Source organism: Candoia aspera, chromosome 3 (assembly GCF_035149785.1).
Source record: "Candoia aspera isolate rCanAsp1 chromosome 3, rCanAsp1.hap2, whole genome shotgun sequence".
NCBI classification, from domain to species: Eukaryota; Metazoa; Chordata; class Lepidosauria; order Squamata; family Boidae; genus Candoia; species Candoia aspera.
In genome coordinates this window covers 187,883,002-187,909,053 of record NC_086155.1, presented here as the reverse complement: position 1 = coordinate 187,909,053, position 26,052 = coordinate 187,883,002, and the positions used below count along the sequence as shown (strand labels likewise).

Here is a 26,052-nt window from a genome sequence, read left to right as displayed (position 1 = left end):
CGCGGTGATTGGCGGAGACCCTGTGTGTGGCGCTGAGAGAGCGAGAGTGAGGCTGCAGCGGAGCGAGCTGCGATATAGGCACAGTCGGCGCCGGTCCACCCGCCTAGAGACTCTGGTACCCTCAACCTCGCAGGTAACGGCCTACGGGGCGCTCCTTCGCGTCCTGCCTTGGGATCGCCCTCCTTTCTTGCTGCGGAAGCCGTAGGTGGGACAGCAGGAGCCGCTGAGTGAGCACGGGAGACCGCAGGGGAGGAAAGGGGAAGACGAGCGGCAAGGCGGTGGCTCGCCGGCCCCATTCTTCCTGGGTCAGAAGAAGGGCGGCGGCTCCCGGCCCTCTGCCGGGCGGATTCGCCCGAGCGGCCTGCTGGGGAAGGGCCATTCATTCGCGGCGGCGGCGGAAGCCCTCTTCCTTCAGCCCTCGCACAGGTGCGGCCGCCCCACCTGCCTGGGCAGCCTCCCGCGCCTCCCCCTGTGGGGAGCGGGAGGAAGTAGCGCGGCTTTGGGAGGGAGCCCCTCTGCCTGGGGCTAGGCGGTGGCAGGTGAAGCCGTGGGGCGGTGCCCCTTTCTCCACGCATCCGGAGCGCCGGGGTTGTTACCGCTGTGGAGCGGGCGGGGGTGTCGGCGTCGGGCAGGCTTCACTATGAAAGGCGGCGTACCGATGAGGCGGGCGGGGGAAGGAGCTGCGGCCCCCCACCTGCCCCCTTCCCTCCGCCCGCAGGGCTCCCCCCTTCTTCACCCCTGCCGGGCGGGGGGAATCCAAGCAACCTCTCCATGAGGGCGGCGGAAGGCGTAAAATGAGGACTGCCCTGTGAGGGCGCCATGTTGGGGAGTCGGGTGGCTTCTCCATTCCTCCCTCCATCTCCCCTTCGGAAGCGGGAGGCCTTCTGATTCCCGGCCTGGAGTGACTGCAGGGTGGCTTCTAGGGTGTGGCCTCCCGCGGAGAGAGGCGCATCCAGCCGGTGTGATCCGCGGCTCCTCGCCGCATTAGAGATCCGCGGGGCCGCCGTGAAAGGAGCAGCCGCCGCCACCGCCTCTCTGGGCGGGGGAGAAGGAGAGCCGGAGAAAGGTGGTGGGCTGGAGCAGCTCATCGCGGCGGTGCCAGAGGCCCCCTTGGGGCGGGAGGGCGCCGCGGGGCTGGGAAGGAGCGGGGCAGGAAGGCAGGCAGGTGGGCGGGCGTGTCTCCTCGTCCTCCCGCTGTTAGGCGCCGCCTGGGCTTCCCCTTTTCCTCGGTTTGCAGGGGCGGAGATGCTGCATCTCCCTCCCGGCGCGGGGCGGAGGTGAGGGGGATTAACGTGCACAGAAGTGGGCTGGGCTCTGACACGAATCCGCCATGACAAAGAGCCCAGACAAGGCGCTTCACGTCCTGAGAGCCGGGCGGGCGGTTGCGGCGCAGGGAGGAGCGACCAAAGTCTGGCCTGGCTTATCTTGTCCTCTTCCGACTCTCCCACATCTCGGTCGGGTTCGTTTTTGTGCGCGTAGCCTCGCTGTTCGGTCGCCTTCCGAGCTGTGCCAATGCAGCAACATTACCCAGGCCACACCGAGCAGCTCCATTTTATATAGTCAGCTCGCAGCTTCTATCCTACAGGGGATTATTCCGGGGTTTTTTTTCACAACTTGTTCCGTTTCACTTAAAAAGCAGAGGTCCCTTGCAAAAAAGCTACCATGAGGGCACAGAGCCTTTTAAAAATTATTTCCCCGTATTAGAATTCTCTAGCATTAAATTTTATTATACATGAGGAACTACAGGAGCCATAATGATTCTTTGAAATACTTGTGTGGCTAAGATTGTGATAGACTACAATCAAAAGTTTTTCAAACCTGAGCAGCTCGGTTAGTATAACTCAAAGATTGCAGCTCTGCATCCTGATCCTAGGATATTTAAGTAGAACCAAGTTTTGTCCAGAGTAATAGCTTTGTATTGTAATCTTAACATGTACTTTGGATCCTCTTGAACTGAGCTATAGTTATATTTAATGCCTTTAAACTTAATGATAAATAATAAAAAAAAATAGTTGTGTATAAGGATGTAGGGTTGTAAAGAAGCTGGTACTGTCTGTAACTTGAGTTGCATTTGTGAAAGATGACTTTCACAAGACATTGTCCAGTGAAATTCTTAACTGCCAAACTTCCAAAATGGGTGTTTCAAAATAGTGAAGCTGCTTGAAAAAAAGAGTCAGGATCATCTAGGGATAGAAGGCTGAAGCTTTGCATTCCATGCTTGAAGGTTTTATAGAATTGCAGAGGTCCTAGATTATTTCTGTATTTTCACTGAGTAGAAAATAAATTTGCTTCCTATTCTGACAGAATTATAGGAACTCAATTTGTAATCCTGTACTCATTTTGGATTAAGGATAATTTGAAGTTGAATTTGTTTTTCATACATACAAGATCAAAGCCTTAACAGTCTGCCCATGCCCTTGCTAAGAGACAGCTCAATGCCAAATGCTTTTGTTTGGTAGATGTTTGATAATACTTTGATATTTTTCATTCTGTAGAGAAATCAGCATGGATAAAAACGAGCTGGTGCAGAAGGCCAAACTGGCTGAGCAGGCTGAGAGATATGATGATATGGCAGCCTGCATGAAATCTGTGACTGAGCAAGGAGCAGAATTATCCAATGAGGAGAGGAATCTTCTCTCTGTCGCTTACAAAAATGTTGTAGGAGCAAGAAGGTCATCTTGGAGAGTTGTCTCAAGTATTGAACAAAAGACGGAAGGTGCTGAGAAAAAGCAGCAAATGGCTCGAGAATACAGAGAGAAAATTGAGACTGAACTAAGGGACATCTGCAATGATGTGTTGGTAAGGATTAATTTTAATTTTTTTCTTACATTTAAGAACAGATGAATTCTTGTTTAGGCAAATGCCAACATGTTTTATGCATTTTTGAAAAATCTCTTATAAATCTCTTGCACTGCCATCTTTAGAAAATCAGATAGTAGGATGACTTTGTTTTTTCTAAGATTTTATACCTGGAAACCTAGCATGATATTTAGATATTACAGTGACATAATTCATGTCAGTAAGTTACAATTCATTAAATTGTAAATGAGTAAATGAGAAGTATGTGATCACTTAACACTCTAGAAAAGTAAAATATTTCAATCTACTTTTGAAAGATACAGTATTTTCTGTGTAACATACAGGATATATGCTTTCAGTGAGAAGTTTTAATTTTCACTACAGAAATAAAGCCCCTCCCTAAATAAGATGATGTAATGTTAGCAATGACTCACCCATATAGAACACTTTGAAAGAGGGGAAAGAGAAAGCACCAACAGTACTACAAGTCTAATTTAAACCATAAGATCAAAGCACATTATCTGTAATTGCACTATTTGATCTTAAACATGATTATATGAATAAAAAAATCGAGCAATACCAAATGTGGTTTTTTAAATCTTATTTTTTATTTGATAAACCAGTGATTTCTTACTTCTGGTAGCTTGTGTGTTAATGTGAAAAAAAAGTCAAATATTTGAAATTGTATACATTTCAGTGAGAACTTTTAATGGAGTGGATCAATCATTTTAGCATAATTAACATGCATTTTAATATACTGTTTAAGCTGTTTATGTCCAAAAGCCATATTTTAAGCATATTTATTTGAAGGTCATTCATTTACCTTGGCTTTTCTCCATATAAAAGCCACTGAGGAAATTAGAATGATAATCACAAGAGATGTAGAATATATATGAAATGGCATCTTGGCCAATTAGTCTCGTAGTGAATTTTATTTAGTTGTAGCAAAAATACATTTTCCTTTCTAAAAACACACTACTTAATGTACTACAGTTTTTAGAGTTAAGAAAGTGAGGTTATATTTGTTAGCTAATAGAAACCTGAATGTTTAAATTATTTTTCCACTATAATATAAAGTTGTAGTCTCAGTTTCCATCAGATGTCAGAAACTGACTTACCCAGATTATTGCAGCACTTCAAATTATGGCAAACCTTATGTATTTCCAGTTATAAATATCAAGGAGGGGAAATGCTTACTTGGATAATTTGAATTGGTGTAAACTAAGTAGAAAAATTCCTTTTTTGTACAATATCAGTAAACCTAGAAGGTAGCTCGTAAACTAAGTATTAGCATTTACTGGCCCTCTAGCTTTCTGTAATCTCATTTTATAAAGGATCTGATCCAGGAGAGAGTTAATATGGCTAATACATGTTAGGGTCTTTCAGTGAAGAGGGGCAATTTTTGTGTATATGTGTAATTGGGGCCTATTATATGAATATGCACTATTTAAGTGGAAATATGCTCGGCTTGAACAGAAAGTTCACATTTCTTTTTCATTGGCAGTATAGCATTTCTTTATTCTTGGGTGCTTGAAGGGGGACCCAGCACACAGGAGGTATATGTATGAATACATACATCCCACTAGATTTGCCCTGGCAAATTTGGACTTTTCCCCTCCCACCCATTGTGCACTCTCCCATTCATCACCCAGACCATTCCCATGGAAGGTTTTTTTTTATTATTTTTATTCTAGTCCTTGTTCTGCATTCATTTCACCTAAATTGGATGTAGCATATAGGTCTTTAGTGAGATAAGGAAAGTCTCTCCAGTCAAGATTTTTTGTTTTGTATTTGCTAAAAGGAGTGTTGAATGTGATCTTTTGCTTCCTAAAGGATGAGTAGTTGCTTCCCTTTTCCACTTGAGCATCCCTTTTGGGATTGAAAGATGGGGAAAAATTTCCATCCTTCTAGCATTGCCTCTAAAGTGTAAACTTTTACTTTCTCCCTCAAAAGTGAATGGCTTTATTCTGGCATGGGGGTCGGGGGTCGGATCATGCATTAAGAGCCAGTCTGGTCTAGTGGTTAAGGCAATGGGCTGGAAACCAGGAGGCTGTGAGTTCTAGTCCTGCCTTAGACACGAAAGCCGGCTGGGTGACCTTGGGCCGGTCGCTCTTTCTCAGCCCAACCCACCTCACTTTGTGGGGGAAATAGGAAGAGGAGGGAGTATTAGGTATGTTCGCCCCCTTGAGTTATTTATAAAAATAATAAAGGCGGAATAAAAATAAAATAAGATAAAATAAGATTAAGGCTATGAGGCTTTGCACTTGTTATGGCCTTATTTCCTCAGACTGGTTTGCTTATATGATCTCCTGACCAGGCATTGCTCAGAGCTAGATGCTTTTAACTATAGTGGTTGAATCCATAATTACCTTTAAGTTCTATGTACTGTGCTTTGTCCTTTTTGTGTCCCAGGTTGTAAGCCATTTAGAACTTTTTAGAATCACATGTGCAAGCATGAAACAAGCTGGGGAAAATATTTCATGGTTCACCCCTTTTTTATATGGAGGCTCTTTTCAGTGAGATCACTCTCTGGGAGAACAGCATAGAGGCTATCATAGAAACCAGGGAGATTAAAGTTACCATGCATGAATTGAACACAATTCAGGATTCCTTTCTTATCTCATAGGCATTTGTTTCATTTCCCACAGTTACAACTGGTAAGGAATTATGAGGTTTAGAGATCTGTATTTATGCTTGCTAATGTTGTTGTGGCAACAGCCCCAGCTTCCCCTTCAAGGTTGGACCTGGGGAATAGAGGTTATCCTCAACCTTATACAGAGTTAATACCTCTATTCCAGCCCCTAAACAGCATGAGGAGATTTACTGCTGAATTTTAATATGTTGGTGCTGGAGAATATAGCACTTGTCAGGGATGTAGCACAAGCTCTTGGCTGGCACCTGAAAACAAGATTGACGCTGAATCTTGCTTGATCAATTGTAACTCAATTTGCCTTTTTCTGCCTTTGTCTTAACTATCATCTGCCCATCTGGAAGCCCTTTGGTTCAAGAAAAATACATGGGTCTGTGCTGAAAGGGAGGTTAGGATCCTGGTGACCACAAACTTGGTCTAGGCAAAAGTATGGTGAAGTGCATTAGCTCCTTATTAATAATTCCATACAGTCCCAACACAGCTGTAACATTCACTTGTTAAGTAAAATCTTAACTTGGCAGAGAGAAGAATAACTAGACTGAATTATGCCCCTCTCTTGCCAGTGATGTAATTGATCCGAAAACTAATTTAAGTAACATGTGTTTATGGTTTCTGAACAAGCATACATACATGGTCATATTTGTATAACATACTAAGCCAGCCTTTCTCAACATTTTGACTGCGGAGGAACCCTTGAAATATATTTCAGGCCACTGGGAACCCCTGCATATTCAGGCTCAAATATAGGCCAGAAGTTACAAAATCATTACATTCGTTTCATGTGTAGGCCTGTTTATATGCATTAACGGTGTTCTTAAACAAAAAATGAAGAATGAAACTTACCTCTTTAATGTTAAGTTGCCTGAATTTGAAATAATTTTTCAAATAAATCGTGATCTGCCAGGGAACCCCTAGTGACCTCTCGCAGAACCCTAGGGTTCCAGAGAACCCTGGTTGAGAAACCCTGTGCTAAGCTAATACTTTGAAGGATTTTGACTTGATATGAATATATTTAATTCCACTTGGCATATTCTGTTTTGGGGAGTGGCTAGAAACCAGGAATTAGTCTGAATCCTTCTAGGTGTTTTGACTTCGATTTCCATCATTCTGGGTAGCACAATGAATCCTAAATGTAAAATGGATAATTTTCTCATAAAACCAGCCTGTATCTGTTAAACAGAAAACAAGACTTATCTTAAGATATTGATCATACAATTCTTCAGTTTAATATTGTCAGCCTTTTATATTTTATTCCTCTTCTCTCTCACAACCTGAAGTTTTTAACATTGCCTGATGGAGATCTGAAAATTGTAAAAACAGCTACAGTTTTGTCCATTTTTGGTTAGCCCTAATAGTTACTGATCGTGGGTTTTGGAAATGTTTCTGAATAAAAGCATTTTTAACAGTTGAGCAGGTGAATAGAAAGTTCAGTTTGTATCTTGTGAGCCATCCAGAGTCATTGGGAGTCAGGGTTAGTATTAATATCTGTTGAAATTTCGGGTGTCTCATTTTTAAACCTGGGATTATTAGGCAACTTCATTGAAATGGCTTCATTTATATTTATATTTTATATTCATTTATATATTTTTTCAAGCATTTAGATCCAGATTTCAAAATGATGGCCAGCTGTGCTAATTAAAGTATACCAGATAACATCTAAATTAAACAAAATGATAAATTGTATGACCCACCTCTGTACACATTAGCATTGGTTAATTCTCTATCTTTATGCAGAGAGCAAAAATTGTAAAATTTTGCAAATAAGCTTGTGAGATTGCCAGTATGAACTAAAGTAATGTCATAAAGCAATTATAGGTAGTCCTTACTTAATGACCACAATTGGGACCAGAATTTAGGTTGCTAAGTCATGTCATTAAGCAAATCCAGACCCAATTTTACAACCATTTTTGTGGCAGTGTTAAGCAAATCACCGTGGTCGTTAAGCGAATCACATGATTGTTAAGCGAACCACATGGTTGTTAAGTGAATCACATGGTTCCCTATTGATTTTGCTTATCGGAATCTGGCTGGGAAGGTCGAAAATGGCAATCATGTGACCGCGAGATGCTGTGACGGCCATAAGTGCGAGGAACAGAAGTATTTCTTTTTTTAGTGCTATCGTAACTCTGGATGGTTGCTAAACAAATGGTCATTAAGTGAGGACTATCTATAATCTTCTTCAATCCATTATCTTACTTTATTAAACTATGGTTTCTAGATACTATTCATAATGTTAGCAAAAATGGACAGTTTGCAATGCAATATCCATATAATACTGAATCATAGTTCCGTTGAAGTGAACTCAAAATGAAAAATACTTAACTGATATTTAAAAAGCATGTTTCTGCCACAGGTTTTTGTTACGCCTAAAAATAATTTCATTTTTAGTAAGTGCAAATAAATGAAAGCGGGGAAAAATAATCCAATGGAATCACTGTATAGAATTTGCTAATTTGTAAACATGTTTTTCATCTAGATATTAATAGAGAAGCATTGGTATGTATTAGAAAATAATATTCCTAATCAGTAATAAGTCCAACAACTTAGGGTGGCAGCTGAGATCTTACTGTAAGGCTAGCTTTGCCATCACAAAAACTGCATCCTTAGACTGAAATGAATTTCCTCCCAAATTTAAAACACCTTTGGAAAGTATATGGTTTGCAGGATGAGGGATAAGCTGTGACTTCAAGAACTGGTTCTGTGTAGTCTTTGAGAAAATATTTCAGAGCTCTAGAAACCTCAGTTAATGAGTTGTCTCATACAAGTGCACATGGAGATCTCTCCCTCATTCCATTTTCATTGAGTTGGAGATCAATAGTGCTAAGGCTTGGAAAGTTGCAGGATGTCAGGTTCTTAAAACAAGTGGGTTTATCAGAGATGAACACATTTCAGGACACTTAAGATTTCAAGTTCTTTCCTAAAGTTGATGTACTATTTCTCTAATTTCCTCTCTAATCTCTAATTTCCTGTCAGAAATCAATAATGCTAATTAGTTAGGTGTAACTCCTCCAGAATAATTCAAATTAAATAAAACAGTGAAGAATTCTTCTAAATAATATAAAGATTTCAGTTGGCTTGGTATTTAGAAGAAGCAGTAACCTTTGTGGGGGGGAACCATGCACTTTTATTTATGTCTGCATTGCTCTTAGTCCCATTTCTTTGGGACAAGTGAAATGTTTCAGCTCATCAAAAGGGAAGTTGAGCATTAATAGTGCAATTCATCAGTAGTATAATTACTGAAATCCCAGTTGATTTTAATGCTCATTATCAGCATCTGCATATGAGAAGCTGAATACTAAATACTGGTTTCTTCCTTCATCATAATAGGCCAGCAAAGAATCTTAAATAGAAGGTTAATTTATTGGAACAGAGTTCTTCACTATCTGCAATTTGTTTGTCTGAGGGGAAAAAGATGTAAGATGGTGGTTTATCTGGGTAGCTGTAGTGACCATATAATAGTTGATTTGTAAAGTAATGTGCAGTATGCCAGGTTTTGGGCAAGGTATTGAAATATAGAATTATTGAGAAAAGAGCATATGAATAAGTATTTATACAGTAATAGCAGAAAAAAAATTCTTCGCTGCATGAAAATACAGTTTGGTATTAAATTACCATTTTAATAATGGTATTAAAAATACCATTGTTGGCATTAGAAGGTATAAAATTCAGAAATGTGTTAATGTTGCCAACATCTAAGAGAATGGTATAGAGAAGATTCTTGAGCTGCAGTCACAAGTAAAAGGAATAGCTTCATGGCTTATTTGCAACTGTGAATTTCATGATCTCCCTATCTTTCACATTATTTGTAGAAAAATGGCCCATCAACTGAATCCGTCTTAGTACATAAGCATCTTATCTAAATTGCCATTTGTGGCAAAAGAAATTTCAAATATGCACGTGGAAGAGAGATAAGGGATAAAATATTACTTATCAGTTTGTTTTTGATTCATTCCTTGGCAGTTTTTCCACAGCTAGGTTCCAGGTACATGTTTGTCTATAAACATGGGCAGGAGGGAAAGAGGCTTGGTGAAAAATAAGTTGTAGAAGAAAGATGGTGGGCAGTAGAAGAGTTAGATGAGCACACGGCTGCAATGCCATCTGCTGCTGTTTCACATATTAGTGGCATGTTATTTGATAATTTTGCTGCCAAACATAATTTTGTCCTTTAGTGTGGTTTCTTGTGATTGAATGGAAAATGTTGGGCAACAGTGGCTTTTTTTTTTAACAATGGCAGCAAACTGCAAGGAGTGCTGTCCACTAATGGTTAGTGCTGATCCGTTTGTGTATGAGTTCATCAGTGTACATTACAACTTCATGAGTTTTGATTCTGCAACTGGAAAGTGCATAGAGCTGCTGTTACAGATATAGGCAACAGGTCTTGGTGGCCAGAATAAAGCTGAACATTGGCCTCTCTTCCAGCTTAGCTCTATCAATATCCATGCTAGCTGTTCCTTCTCTTTCAGATACACAGACCAGATTCTAACAACACTTTTCTTTCACACATACTTCCTTTTTTCTTTTTCTTTTTTACTGATACAAGTAGAATTGGCTCCTTAATGTTAGGCTGCTGAATAACACTTTTTTGCTGCTGGGATCAGGTGATATGATGTTATAAAGCTTAAATTTAAACTTACTAATAGAATTAATAAATCCTATTATCAAAATGGGGTAATTGTGTATTTATATTCAGTCTTTATAAAAGACAAACTTAATGTGAGATTGCCTTCAAATTACCCTCTCTCCTCTACTAGTCAGCTTAACTTCTTAAATAACAAATACATTCTTTTCTTAAGTATTAAAGTGATTGGGCTTCAATTTATTTTTTAAAAATTGCTAGCCTGCTGGGGCTGCAAGAAACTATTTCTGAACTGGTTGCAGAATGAGGACTTCTCTTCCCTGCCAGCCTGCTTAGTTTTTGTACAGAAGAGGAATGGAAAGCAATAGCTGTCCTTTGCCAGTCTGATTCTTTATGTGAAATTTCTGGTCATTTATCTTTAAATTTGCAGCCTCCAGAGCTTATTACTGTAATGTCTGTTTGCTTTATTTCCCTTTACTATTTTGAAATAAGTTGTCAAAATGATCCCATGTGGAATGCAATTTCTATTACCCTTTTCCAAGTAACTGCTTTGAAATTGATTGTGTGCCATCAGGTCAGTGTTGACTCTGTTTACCCCATCACAATCTGTCCATAACCTGGTCTTTTAGGTCTTTCAATGGTGCACCCATCACCACTGTATCTGAGTGTATCCACCTTGCTGCTAGTCAGCCTCTCTTCTCTTTCCCTCCACCTTTCCCAGCGTTAGAGCCTTCTCCAGAGAGCTAGGTCTTTGCATGATGTGACCAAAGTAGGATAATTTGAGCCTGGTTGTTTGGGAAATCCAACTTTCGCTTCCATAGAGTATCATAGGGAATACCTTTGCTTGCACTATTCTCTTCTTACACATCACAGCAACTGAATATCTTCTCCAAGGCCCTCATGGCTGCCCTACCAAGTGCTAGTATGGTGTATTTCTCGACTGCTTGTTTATTTACTGTTTATGGTTGATCCTAAAAGGCAAAAGCTATCTACCACTTCAGTATCTTCATTGTAAATTCTAAAGCTTGTTGTATCTGTTGTCATTAGTTGATCTCCTTTATATTTAATTTTAGTCCCTTTTTTTTACTGTGCTCTTTGACTTTTATTACTAGATCCTTTGCACTTTCAACTATCAGAGTAGTATCAGTATAGCACAGATTATCAATGTTTCTTTTTCCATTATTTATTTATTTTCTATCCCACCTTTATTTTTATAAATAACTCAGGCAGCAAACATACCTAATGCTCCTTCCTCTCCCTATTTTCCCCACAACAACCCCCCTGTGAGGTGAGTTGGGCTGAGAGTGACTGGCCCAAGGTCACCCAGCCAGCTTTTATGCCTAAGGCGGGACTAGAACTCAGAGCCTCCTGATTTCTAGCCCATTGCCTTAACCACTAGATTTTTATGAGCACATTCTACAGCTTGACACGGTGGACAGAATCAAAGGCCTTTCTATAATCAATAAACTACATAGTGACCTTGTTGGTATTCTTTGCCTTTCTCAATTATCCAGTGTGCATCAGCAATAATGTCTCATGTTCCTTGGCCTTTTCTAAAGCCAGTTTGAACATCTGGTATCTCTTTTTCCACTTTGGGCTCTAATCTGCATTGGATGATCCTAAGCATTATTTTGCTAGCATGTGACATTAAGAATATTGTACAAAAGTTTGCACATTCTGTTAAGTCTCAGTCTCTCTCTCCCTCTCCCCCCCTCCCTCTCCCCCCTCCCCCCTCCCTCCCTCCCTCCCTCCCTCCCCCCCCCCCTCTCTCTCTCTCTCTCTCTCTCCTCTCTCTCTCTCTCTCTCTCTCTCTCTCTCTCTCTCTCTCGGAATGTAGATTGACCTCTTCCAATCAGTTGGTCATTGTGTCATTCTCCAGATTTACCAGCATAGTTTGGTTAGAATCTTTACTGATCCCCCTTCTGTTGCTTGCCATATTTCTATGGGTATTCCCTCAGTTCCTATAGCCTTCTGACTTGGTAATGACCAGAGTGCTGATCTAACTTCATCTTCTAGTACTGGAAGGTCTTGTAAGTAGGGAATATCCTCTAAGGTAACCTCTCTACTATACAGTGTTTCAGTATACTCCTTACATCTTTGTTTGATCTTTTTTGAATCAGTTACTAGCTTAGAAATTATTCATGCTTTTTTTTAGTAAAGTTCAGTTTTTACTAATGCAGCTGGCTCTTTGTTTTTGAGGCCATTGCTCTCTTTGCAATTCTGAACTCAACTACTTTCTTGCAAAAGAGTAGGTTATTAATTTCTCACCTACATATTATTAAAAGAACGATACATAAAGGGTAGATAATTAGGAAATAAATTTTTTCTGCCAGCTGGCTCAGTATGAAAGTGGCAGTAATTCAATCTAAGAGAGCATGTAACCTGAATAGGATTAGGGTTTCTCACCTTAATGCTAACTAACTTCTGAATGGAAGGTTGGTGATTATATTAAAAGGATTAGTGACCCTTTTCAGCAAAACATTCTGTATAAAGAGGCTGATGATGATTCTTTCTGAACTGTCAACAATTTTCTTTTTAATATCATCCTCCAAACTGTTTGGAAGCTTTTGAGGCAGCTACTAAAAGAAACTTCCCAGTTTTAATGGACATCCAGTGTATCAGTTAGAATTGTGTTTAGAGATACATAATTCTTACAGTCTATAGTTCAGTGACAGTCTTTTGGAACTATGGTGTTATCCTGTCTTTGGTATTGAAACACATTTTTACAAGTTCATTACTTCATTGGTGACTAGGATTAGTGTAAAATTGTCTTTTTTAGTGCTAAACTTCTGGAAGAATGCATAATGGTATCCTTTTGGGATGGCTCAGGGAGTTGCGGGTGGGTGGCGTAGTTCTGCGCTGGTTCACCTCCTTCCTCCAGGGCCGGTCCCAGTCAGTGGTGATAGGAGAGGAGAGATCCGACCCTTGACCCCTCCATTGTGGGGTGCCGCAGGGTTCGGTTCTCTCTCCTCTCTTGTTTAACATCTACGTGAAACCACTGGGTGAGATCATCCGTCATCACGGGTTGAGGTATCATCAGTATGCTGATGATACCCAATTATACATCTCTATCCTGGGTGAGGTAAGTGATGCAGTGACTGCCCTTTCTCAGTGCCTGGGGGCTGTGGGGGTCTGGATGTTTAACAACAGGCTTCAACTGAACCCTGGTAAGACGGAGTGGCTGTGGGTTGATGGGGCTTCATCTTCCGGGAAACTGTCATCTTTAGTTCTGGATGGGGTGGCACTGCCCCAGACAGACTCTGCATAATCTGGGGGTTCTCCTGGACTCACAACTCCTGCTCGAAGAGCAGGTGGCAGTCGTGGCCAGGGGGGCCTTTGCGCAACTTCGGGTTGTGCGCTAGTTAAGCCCGTTCCTGGATCGTGAAGCCCTCCAAACAGTCACTCACGCCCTGGTTATCTCCCATATAGACTACTGCAATGCGCTCTACATGGGGCTACCCCTGAAGAGTATCCGGAAGCTTCAGCTGGTCCAAAATGCAATCGCACGGGCTATTTTTGGTGCACCTAGGTGGGCACATATAAGACCGTTGCTGCGCGAGCTGCACTGGGTGCCAGTTTGCTTCCGGGTCCAATTCAAGGTGTTGGTTATTACCTTTAAAGCCCTACATGGCATGGGGCCAGGTTACCTGAGGGACCATCTCATCCCCATTACATCGGCCCGCCCCACCCAATCATCCAGAGAGGGCATGTTACGGACCCCATCCATAAGAGAATTTCATCTGGCGGGGCCCAGGAAGCGGGCCTTCTCTGTGGTGGCCCCTGCTCTCTGGAATATCTTGCCCCCGGAGGTGAGGCAGGCCCCTTCTCTCCTGACCTTCCGGAAGGCCCTGAAGACCTGGTTTTGCCATCTCACCTGGGGCGGGAAAGTGAATAGCCATTCTTGGGGATGGCTCGTACCCTAGAGTCCCTCCCACCAGCCTGGATTTTACATTTCTCTTGGATTTTATTTATTTATTGTGTTTTATTATAATTGTTTTATGTGATTTTAATGTTTATGTTTTATGTGGGATTTTATTGTAAACTGCCCAGAGCTAAATATGAGAAATAAATAAATAATAGTTTATTATTGTTTAAGGCAAATTTTATATAGTTGGCCTATCACTATGACAATTAACATGGAAGTTGTAACTATTAAATTGGGTGATTTTTCTCCAGTATTTCTGTTACTATTGCACTTTTTAATCTTAATTTGATATGTTTTAAATGTTACAGTAGCCACATGGGAGCTATTTTTCTGTTAGTATCTCCCCTGCATATGGAGTAATGGTTAAATGAATTGGTCACATAGGCAGGCCTAATTGCGGATTTAGCATCCAGAGATCTGCTTCTCTGGTTGAATCAAGCATTAGCCTTACGTTGAAGCCATTATTAGAAAAGTAATTCCTGTTTGGCTAAGCAGTTGCTTAAAGAATTCCTGAGCAGGTTCATTTTCAGATAGTTTCTGTTGCTTAGGGAGTAAGTAAGTGGGTTACCAGTTAAAAGAAGATGGAATGCAGAAAAGAGTATCAAAAGGATATGTACATGCATAGATACATATATGCAGCTTGATGCATTTTCTACCTAGTCTAAGTTGTTTTTATTTTACTATATTAATATTAGAAGCTATCCTGAAATCTCTGAATGATTGCATATAAGGTTTTTAAAGTAAGAGTACTAACATAGTTTATTTGGGCAACTGTGTTAAAAGTAGATAAAAGTGTATGAAAATCCACCTAAATGTGGAGAACAGTAAGCAGTTGAAACCACTACATTTAGTAGCTCTTATTCATTTTGAAGTTATCTTTATGTGCTGAAAGACTAGCTTTGTATAAATATCAGGCAGGCACTTTACATTACAAATTAAGGCTTATTAGAACAGTCCTATTCAGATACCACAAACATAGAGCTAGTGAATCTTCTAGTAACTATTTATCTTCAGTAACTTTCAAAAGCAAATGGAACCAAATGAATTTGGTTCTACTTTTTCTGTGCATTACAGCAGGTAAACAGTACTGCTATATGTTTGCTTGATTACTTACTGAAACTAAGAATTGGCTCTAGATGGTTAAATAGAAAAGCTTTACATAAATTGGCTTGTATCTTTTTTTCTTTATTTTGGGCCAAACATACTAAACTTAAGTATGCATATTCAAATGAGCTACTTTTAAAAGGCTAGATGTAAGTTTATTTGTAACATTAGTACAATATACAAAATACAGTAGTTTGATTCTCTGCAGCACTAATGAGAAAACATTTTACAAGAGTTTAGCCAATTTTAATAGTTAATAACATATTAAAAGTTCTCAGTATGTAAACCTTTCTGACAATTTTTTTCTTAATTGCAGTCTCTGTTGGAAAAGTTTTTGATTCCTAATGCTTCCCAAGCAGAAAGCAAAGTTTTCTATTTGAAAATGAAAGGGGACTACTACCGTTACTTGGCTGAGGTTGCTGCTGGTGATGACAAGAAAGGTACAGTGTGTTATTTTTTTAGCATTACATTTTCAGTAGATTTACATTTAGTAGAATAAGAACTGTTGGTGAGGCTGTTGATATAAGTCAATAAAGGAAATACTTTAAATAGTTTCAGCAAATATTTAAATTTTGTTGTGGTGGAATGTAGAGGCCTCCGACAGGAGGAGATGGGTGGGGATAAATTAGATAAAATAAATAATTAAATAAATAAAATGTTGCTTTATGGTAGTATCCCCCAAACTGGTGCTCTAGACACATATTGGAATCAATTCCCAGCACATGTAAGTGAGGGTACCAGTTGCTTCAAGGACATGGATTTAAAGATGTTCTTGTTGATATATGAACACATGCAGTTAACTGTTGCAAGGTAGTATATTTAGGCAACATAGTCTTCATAGTCTTCTCTCACTATTGTATAATTGTCTTTATAAGTGTTAGTATATATATATGTACAAAATATATATATATTGTTTTCCACAGTATATGTTCTTTAATATCAGGTAGATTTCATAAGGTGATAAAATAGAACTTTGGCTCCTAATATTAAAGAAAATGAATACCATTTAATTTTTTAAATGGCTATCGGTACCTTATTAAAATTATGGCAGCTGCTGATTATGTCTGAAATTCAGATGTCAGGCACGAGTGCAGATTAAGCTAGAATGGCTACAGATCCGGATTCTTTCTTGTTGTGACTTGAGATGTGTTCATTGAGAACAAGAGAAGATCAGTCGAGTGTGATCAGGACAGTTTGGTCAGTGCAGGTGAGAAAATGGTTGATTAGTGTGATCCAGAATTTCTGAGGTGGTGGGATAGCAAGATATGGGAAGAATGAAAGCTAACTGGTCAGAAAAGGAGGGAGGGATGACAGTTAGATGGAAGCCAGAAAAAACCGAGTCAGTTCAGAGATAATGTAACAGAAGCAGTTGCAAATAGAGCTGGTGAACAAAGAAAAGATTCTGAGATTAAAATAGAGATATGAAGTTCTTTTCCACTTTGTTCAGTTATTTCATAAAGCAAAATTTTCTGACCTTATATTTGCTTGCAATTGGAGTAAAGTGGTAGATGCTGGGAGGCATTCGGAAGAAGTATACCGTCAAGACCATTTCTTGTTCTGAATGAGAACTAAAGGTATAAATGTAGAAGAAAATGTTGAGAAGATGGCTCAGTTTTGCCAATAGAGGTTAAACTAAAGAGCACCACTAAGCAACATTAAGGGAGTCTGAAAATGGCACAGCCAACCCTTCCCTTATCACCAATCATATCAGAAGTATTTCCAGAAAGAAAGGGGAGGTGTATGTCAGACATTCAGAGCTGGAGAACTGACACTTTTTTCAAAGCTCTACTCCAGGGTTTTTCTGATAGCCTTGCCTAGCCACTGAAGGTATTCTTTTTGCTAAAATAAAATACTAAGTGGTATCTGCATCGTGGTAATTAATTCTGAGACAACACGTAAATACTTTAGATTTAAAACCTAAAAGGAGTTTCAGAATGCTTATATTATAAATCATCCCCATATGCTTGGATCAACCTATTCTGGGGGAGAAAATGGAACATTCAGGAAATGAATTGCTCCATTTTACATATTGCTAATAAATACAAAATACATAAGCAAAGCTTTCCCAAAGATTTGTCTCTTTCCCCTCATCTTTTTTGAACAAAGGCCAAGAATAAACTGCTAGCTTGAGCTGGATTTTGGGAACAAGATTATCTGTATCATTAGTAAGCAAATTACTGGTGATTCATAGCATTTTTGCTCCCTTAGGCCTAAGATGGGGTGCAACTCCCAGTTGAATCAGTAAAATTGCTAAGAGAGAAAAGATTGGGAGCAGGGCACAAATGTACGACTACTGCCCTTGTTTCCATCTTCTGTTCATACTGGGCATAAAGACTTTATTTCCTGCCACTGCAGACTATTACTGGCTTCATGTGCTACCAATAAACATGATAGGGTGTGTACGTAGCTATGTGTATCTGTCTATTAAGAGGGGGAGATAGAAATTAATAGGCAGATCTGATTAAACTCTTGTCACAAGAAATAAGTCCCTAAACTTGAATAATCCTTTTTGGGTAAAAATTAAACCAATTCTAGTCAGTTTGTTCTATTGCTGAATTACTGTATCTACTAATACAGTATATGTGTGCGTGTATGTACATGTCTCTTCATAACTTTAAACATTGATTGATTCAGGAGATTTAGTGGATGGCTTATTCTATCAGATACCTTCATTAGACCCTATTGGTGATTTTTATCATCACTATCAGTACAGGTAGTCCTCGTTTAACAATGGTTATTGGAACCAGAATTTCCATCGCTAAGTGATACAGTCATAAAGTGCAACATCACATGACCGCATCACTTAGTAATAGCAATCCTGGCAGTCCCCATTGCCTTTGATAAGCAAGGGCCTCATGTGACCATGACTTGTGACTTCCTGCCAGCTTCCAGCTTCCAACAAGAAAAGTCAGTGGGGAAGACAGCAGGAAGTTGCAAATCCTGGGCAGCTTGCAAGTAGTCCAGCAGACTGGTGAGTGCTACTGTGTGCAGCTGAGGGGATGGCTGCCACAGCATGAGCATGGCCAGGCAGGAGGTGGCTCCTGCAGAGTGCGGGAGGGTGCACAGGTGGCTGCCACAGCATGGCCAGACAAGGGGTGGCTGGGTAGGCTCTGCGGAGTGCAGGTGGCGGGGGATACTACTGGTGGGCACATGCTGTGGAGTATGAGATCCCTGGGATCCCGTGCCCGCTAGCTGAGCTCCTTGGGAGAAAAAACAAGCGACTTAAGGAGCAACTTGCGACCTTCCCTGCCAGCTTCTCCATTGACCTTGCTTGCGGGAAGCTGGCAGGAATGTTTCAAGTGGTGATCACATGACCATAAGACACAGCAACAATCATAAGTGTGAGCCGGTTGCCAAGCGCCCAGATTGCGATCACATGACCGTGGGTGTACTGGGATGGATGAAACTTGGAGGATCAGCCATAAGTATCTGTAATGGTATGTGGGAAAGACCTTGGGAGACGGGGTGAAGAGATGCTGCCTGGGGAACAGTCAGATAAGAGAAGGCATAGCCTGCAGCTGGGTAGTGAGCAGAGCAAGAGGTTCAGAAGGGATCTTCCCTAGCTTCTTGACTATAATGGAGATGGCAGGAGATTTGTACTTTCAGACTTGCAAGATTCTGTTAATGTGGCCTTACAATAAAGTAGAATTAGCTCATCTAGTCATGTTTCCTGTCTGGTCTACCTGGTAAGGCTGACAGTACCACTTGTTCAGCACTGTCATAACTTTGAACAGACACTGAACAAGTGGTCATTAACCAAGGACTACCTGTATATTCAATAATTATTTAGGTGCTGCTGTAACATTGGATTTCAGTGTATGCACTGTGTTATTAGCATCATCTAATGTATGTTCAGCAAACCTTGTGTAAAAAAAGTGAACCAGAATAGCTAACAGTTGTTGGAACCTGCTGTGTCACTCTTGCTGGTATTATAGCGGCCCTACTCCGGAACAGTTGGTAGAAACTCACCAAATATGATGATGGGGAATCTCTATATTGCCTTCCAGTTTGTGCCCTAAATATTGGTAGAGTGAATAACAGTATAGGAGGACAAGCTTCCTTAGTACTAATGGCCAAATCATCAGCTTTTATTGAATTGCACCACTGGTGGTTTTGAGAGCTACAGGACAAATGGTAAAGTAACAGGTGCAGTTTCCCCCTGTGGTGCTTGCTGTGATGATATGTAGCTGAACTTGTTGCATGGCTGTGCCAGATAGGTTTCAGAGACTGGAGGATCTTGTAGAAGCAGAAGAAGACAAGCCCAGAGAAGAGTGGTTTCTAACCAATGCTGAGGACTGTCCATGAGATTTGCATACTAGAGGGCCAGTGAGGCCATTTAGGATGTTGAGGGCACTATCAAAGTGGTTGCTACAGAGGGGCCAGTCATTGTAACCTCAAATTAACTTTTGCTTGCTTGTTGTCTGGGCAGATGAGTGCAGCCTCCAGACAAGGCATTGGACTGCAGCTGTTACGATTTTCATTTTAAAATAATACTTCTGGTGGCCCTGTGTGTCCCAGAGGCATTTTTCTGTTGCTGTGCAGAAAGGGGATAACTGCTCCTATATTCACCAGAATGCTAGGAGCTGTATAGCAGATGGCTCCTGTGTCCTAGTGATGCCTTAGCCCCATTACACACATACTCCACATATGCAGAATGGGCAAGAAGTGGTTTTCCTGTTGAAAATCCACCCTTAAGGATCCAAGTACTGATGGTAAATTTGTTTAAACAATACTGATCCATCCTTTGAGCAAAGTGGCAAGCAGCGTAATGTGTAGTTTCTCTTTGTTCTACAGCAGTGATGACAAACCTCTTGGGTTCAGCATGTCAAAAATTTGAAAAATGCCTAACTTGACTCTGCTGGCATGTCCCCCCGCCCCCGAACAAAAGAGAAACAATTCTTTACATATTCATTTATTTTAAAATTTTTGCTATTGCCCCTTGGTGCAAATGCTACTACTAATAATAATTGTTATTGCCCCTTCACGCAAAGCTGGTTCCTGGAGAAGCCACTGCAATTTGTGCAAAAGTGCATGCCTTGGCACGAAGGGGTGCCTTTGAGTGAAGGGGCATGCTTTTGCTGGCTTCACACAAAGCCAGTTCCTGGAGAAGCCCCCCCGCCCCCCCAGAGGACACATGGTATTAAGTGAGGAATAATATTAGGGTAATACATGATTTCCTAAAGTCGCATAGTAAGAATGGAAGGAATTAAGACTAGATGAGTTCTTTGCTACCAATTTCTTTTGTTTCTGGAGATGGAGAGTTTGGAGAAATGAAGAAGCCCAGTGTTAATGTGCCCCAGGAGCAGAATGGTGCCATATCATGTATCTTATGTGATTTCAGTTCCAATTTAATTTGAATAGTAATTAAACATTGGATTTTTTTAATAACCTGAGTACTGTAGTATTTTTATGATAGTCAGTATGCTATAGCAATTAAGAAGCTCGACTGACATTGAGGAGGTCCCATTCAAGTTCATCTTCAGCCTTTATGTAAGCTCAACCTAACTGTAAGGTGACCAAAAAGTGGGAAGGAGGAAACATTAAGTACAGTTCCTTGAACTCCTGAATAAAAGGCAGGCTATAAATACAGTATAACAAACAAATAAATGATAACCTAGGCAATCAGTTACAACAGGCTTGGAGATTCATAAAACTTCAGTTTGTGCAAAATGTGCCAGTTAGGCTGCCCCAAAATAGTGGAATTATATGGTGCTCTGAACACAATTCAGACTGTTGGTTTTTAATTTTAAAGGTTTAGGATCTGATTGTCTGAGCAACTACTCATCTTGTATAAACCTGACTAAGCACTGAGGTCCATGATGCCTCTTTATCTTATACTCAGGAAAAGTCCTTCTCCTACCCTGCTCTTGAGTTAAAGGATACAAGGCAATTTGTCCTTGAGTGAGCTAGAGATGGAAAGGTGGAGTATAACTTGAAGCAATAATAAAATGAAAATATAGTTGCTCCTTGTCCTCATGCGAGTAGCAAACATAACTACCACCATTTATTCTGGGTATTAGTAAGACAGCCACCCAAAATATGCCACACCTCATATGTTTTGACTACCAGAATTTGCCAACATAAAATACAGTACTTAACTATTTGCTGCCTGTTTATAACAAGGCCTTTATTGTGGTACTTTTTGCTGGCTGGGAATTGTAGTCCAACAATCTAAAGGGTATCAGGCACAGGAAGGCTGAAGTAAGTTGTGCCTGTCATTGTTTTAAAAATAGATGTTCTGATCTAGAACATTCATTCCATCATTCCATGCTGGCTGTGCCAGAAGGTCACTTTTTAAAATTAGTGTTATTAGTCTCTGTAGCATTTGCCTCTTCTGGGCTAGAATACTTCTTTTATCAAAACCTTGCTGTGTTAAAACTGTAGTAATCTTGTCACAAAACTCCTTAACTTGTGGCCCAGGGCTTGCAGCAGGTGGTCCAGAGCTGCATGCAACTCCTTTGCCCTTTGTAGCCCCTTCCCCCACTGATTAGGGTTGCAAAAGGTTTCAGCACCATTTACATTTTGAAGGGAGAAACAGATGAAAGTAATAGTGTGATCCCAAAATAGGCATATTACAATTACAAAAGACTCCTCCAGCCCCCTGCCCACATAGGTGATGTGTCCCATCTAGGTGCCCACCCCTAGCTTTCAAAAGACTGCCCTAGCCTAAACACGCCAGTAAACAAAATTAAATAATTATATGACAGTTTTGACGAGATAGTTGCGGGTAGAAAGAGTCATTAGTATTCCTTGTGGCTTGGATACTATCTTACCGATAATGAATTACAGTACAGTGAGATGTTTGTTATGGCTGTCATTTAAGCTATTTGCTGACCAGTTTATCCTTTTTAAAACTTGGATTTCTTTTTCTTTGTATGTTGTTTTAGCTTTTTCTGGCATACAAGAAACCTACAGTAGTAACGAACCTTGCAAAAGTCACATTTTCAGGTTCTGCTTTTAAGATTTTAATCTGAAAACATAAGTACATTAGTTATAGTAATTTCATCTAGATTATATAAATTTTAACAATATAAAAAGCTGCACACAATAGCATACTTCTGTAAATGTTGCATACACTTTAAAAATAATCACTTCCTGAAACCAAACTATCTTGTATGTGATAAATAAATTTAGTCTACACTTGTGCTTTGTGAACTCCAAATAAAATTGTTAATGTGGTACTTACTCTGCTTTTTCAGGGATAGTGGAGCAGTCGCAACAAGCATACCAGGAAGCTTTTGAAATCAGCAAAAAAGAGATGCAGCCAACACATCCTATCAGATTAGGACTGGCTCTAAATTTCTCTGTCTTCTATTATGAGATCCTGAACTCACCGGAGAAAGCTTGTTCCCTTGCAAAGACTGTGAGTTGATAATCTAACTATTACACTAAATTTAGTATTTTTAACAGGTCTTGCATGTACAAAACTACTTTTCTTTAACCACAGGCTTTTGATGAAGCCATTGCTGAACTTGATACGTTAAGTGAAGAGTCATACAAAGACAGCACACTAATAATGCAGTTACTGAGAGACAATTTGACAGTAAGTACTTGGACATTTTAAGTACTTTGTACAAGTAAGGATAAAGAAGACCTTAATGCTAAGTTATTTATCAGATAGCCATTGTTAATAAAAACTGGAAGTCTAATTATGAGTAAAATATGTAGCATGGATTTATTTTACTTAGTTGTTCAACTTTTGAAAGTGTGTCTTTTTTCTTAAAGTATAGCTTTGTAGGAGGTAATCCTGCTGTACACTTCATACAGCTAAAACGTTAAACAGTAACACATGTCTGCATTTTTTTAAACAGTTGTGGACATCAGATACCCAAGGAGATGAAGCTGAAGCAGGAGAAGGAGGGGAGAATTAACCAGCCTTCCAATTTTTGTCTGCCTCATTCTAAAATTTACACAGTAGACCATTTGTCATCCATGCTGTCCCACAAATAGTTTTTGTTTACGATTTATGACAGGTTTATGTTACTTCTATTTGGATTTCTATATTTCCCATGTGGTTTATGTTTAATATTAGGGGAATAGAGCCAGTTAACATTTGGGGAACTTTTGTTTCATCAAAGGTGGCCAATATAGGGATGTGGAATTTTTATAAAAGTTTTACATGTTTGGCATAGTACTCTTGGTACTTTGTGGCTTCCCACAAAAGCCAATGTTAAACAACTTCCTATGTTGAGCAATGAAAAACTGCTTGCATATTGGTCTCTCACAGTGGTTAAAAAAAGGGATGATGGTTGCAACCACATAGGTGTAGTGAATGTGGGTACTTCAAAGAAAAATTAATGTCCCATGGATATTACATGTCAATCATGTGAATCTGTGGAATCTACAATCCAAGAATACATCTTTGATTAAAGCTGAAAGATGTTCCTTAACGTGGCTTGCTAACCAAATGAACTTTCTCTAGAGAAGGGCAGAAACGGTTCACATTCCATTACTTGTAAAGTTACCTGCTGTTGCTTTCATTATTTTTGCTACACAATTTATTTGTATTTAAATGGTTTAGGCAACCTAAGAACAAATGTACAAGTAAAGATGCAGTAAAAAATGAAATGCTTGATATCCATAATTACACTGTATATCGAGCACAGCAGTAAAACAAACCCATGTATTTAACTTTTTTAGGGTTTTGCTTTTGTGATTTTTTTTGATACTTTGCCTAACATGCATGTGCTGTAAAAATAGTTAACAGGGAAATAACTTGAGATGATGGCTAGCTTTGTTTAATGTCTCCTGAAAATTTTCATGAACAATCTAAACATAACTGTTAAGAACATGTGTATTAAGTTGATGTAAGTGGAATAAAAGTTTTATGAATGGACTTTTCAACTACTTTCTCGGTAGCTTTCCTGTACATCTGAGCTCCTGTTGAGGATATCTTCCATTGTGGTGTCTACAATGCCAGATTTAGTCTCTCTAATTCTGAAGTTGTCTCTATTCAGAATCTGAAAAATTGTATCACAGTGTTCCATATTTTTGTGGGGCTGCTCTGTCTGGGAGCTACCAAAGAAACTTGAGAGTAAACTATAAGGTAGTGGAGTAATGTTTGTTAAACTCTGTAAATTTCAGCTACTGCATTCAGCCCCTAATTATTAAAATACGTTTTTGTAATTATCTCAAACACATGCTTAGTAAATCATGTACTAAGACTTTGCTTGTAGAAAATTGATAGATGTCTAGTTAAAATGCAGAGGGATTCACCAGGTATTCAAACTATGATCCATATTCTTGCAGTTTGTGTCCCTTTTTTTTTCTCTGCTAGATTTGTAATGTTACGAATTATGTTTCAAAAGAGACATTCATTCCATCAATAAGGCTAGCTTGAACTTGAAACAACATTTTCCTTAACTGGTACAGCTAAAGGGAGTTGGTTTCTTCTTCTGCCTAACTTCATTGTTCGCTGCATTTCTGGGAGCAAGTCCATAACCATGCATAGGGCAAGGGAAAGGATGGTGGCTCTTTTATTCCAATCCCTCTCCTTACCTGGCTAGATAAAATGCTTGGAAGATACCACTAATGAAGGCCAATGCAAGGCATTATTTCTCATCATACAGATATGCTTAACTATCTACCAGGATATTTCTGTCATGAGTACTGGTGGCGAGCTGGAAGGGGCCTCTATCCAGGGGGGGAAAAGCATGCGTAGTACTGAGGAATTAAGCAGCCATTCAAAGAGACACAGATCAGACCCGCCTTAACTTTTGAGGTTTATCTGTCTGGGTTTTTCCCACACTTCTTCAGTTTGTTAGGATTCTGTTTTGTGTAGCAGTAATAAACACTAGAGACCTACTCCTTGTCTCAGCGTGATTTCTGACTGTTAGGACATCAATCCTAACAAACTGAAGAAGCGTGGGAAAAACCCAGACAGATAAACCCCAAAAGTTAAGGCGGGTCTGATCTGTGTCTCTTTGAATGGCTGCTTAATTCCTCAGTACTACGCATGCTTTTCCCCCCCTGGATAGAGGCCCCTTCCAGCTCGCCACCAGTACTCATGACAATTTCAATTCTCATTGGGAAGCATTGTTGCCATGGCAGAGTGCATGTGCAAAATTTTTCTGTTTATCAAATTAGTCACTGCAATGAATAGTGAACTCCCAGATTCATAATTCACTATGGCAACATCAAAGCAAGACAATTGCAATTTGTATATGAATTACGATAAATACAAAAAAGGATTTGTAACTTGTTAGCATATTTAGAATTTAAATACACCTCTGGTAGTAGCTGCATATGGGGCTGTTGAAGATTTTTTGTTTTCTGATCCCTCTAAGTTCTTTATACAGTACTACAATCTGAGCTCACTCCAGTTTACCTTCCCAGAAAGCAAGTAGCAAAGATTGATTCCTCTTCATGAAATGGCAGAAATTAGGGTTTCGTCAGTCCAGGGAAAATTGCCTTCTATGAAAATTACCATGTGCCTTTCCCGTGCACACATTGGCCTGGAAACAGCAAAGAAGATTTGAAGAATAGAAGTGCAGGCCCAACCTGGAGAATATCTCAACATCTCAGGTACAGAGTCATATGATACCTTTTCTGATGTAGCATAAAGTGATGTACGGTATATATAATCAGAGGAAATTAAAAACAGAACCTTGTTTCCTGTATGGTTGCAATCCTGATGTACTACAGTTTTTCCAGCAATAGTGGAAGATAAGGCAGAAGTTATCCCCCAAATGTTGCAGGAAAGCCAATAAAATACTCTTCCTCCCCCTTAAAAGTTTCTCTTTTCAGCTTGAAAGCGTTTTGCTGACCAAGGAGGGGAAAAAACCCTACTTATGGCCACAGAAGGGTAGGTGATGATTCCCTTCCTCTCACCCTAAAGAATCCCTTGTAGCTTGTCTCCTTTTCTTCTGAAACCTCATTCCGAGAGGGAGAGGGTGATTTTGAAGGATTTCTGAAGATTTCAAACCAATGAGAGGCAGAATGAAGAGCACGCTGGGGGAATTCTTGAGGTTTTTCATACATGACATGTTTGCTAATTTG

At 40.0% G+C, this 26,052-nt stretch overlaps 1 protein-coding gene across 1 annotated transcript; it reads left to right on the top strand.

Moving 5' to 3' along the window:
* YWHAZ (tyrosine 3-monooxygenase/tryptophan 5-monooxygenase activation protein zeta) lies at positions 1 to 23,890 on the top strand. The gene is made up of 6 exons (XM_063299572.1): positions 1 to 133; positions 2,496 to 2,799; positions 15,371 to 15,494; positions 22,254 to 22,417; positions 22,502 to 22,597; positions 22,866 to 23,890. Exons 2-6 carry the CDS (start codon positions 2,506 to 2,508, stop codon positions 22,923 to 22,925), a joined length of 738 nt encoding a protein of 245 aa, XP_063155642.1. The 5' UTR covers positions 1 to 133; positions 2,496 to 2,505; the 3' UTR covers positions 22,926 to 23,890.
* Positions 23,891 to 26,052: the final 2,162 nt, after the last annotated feature.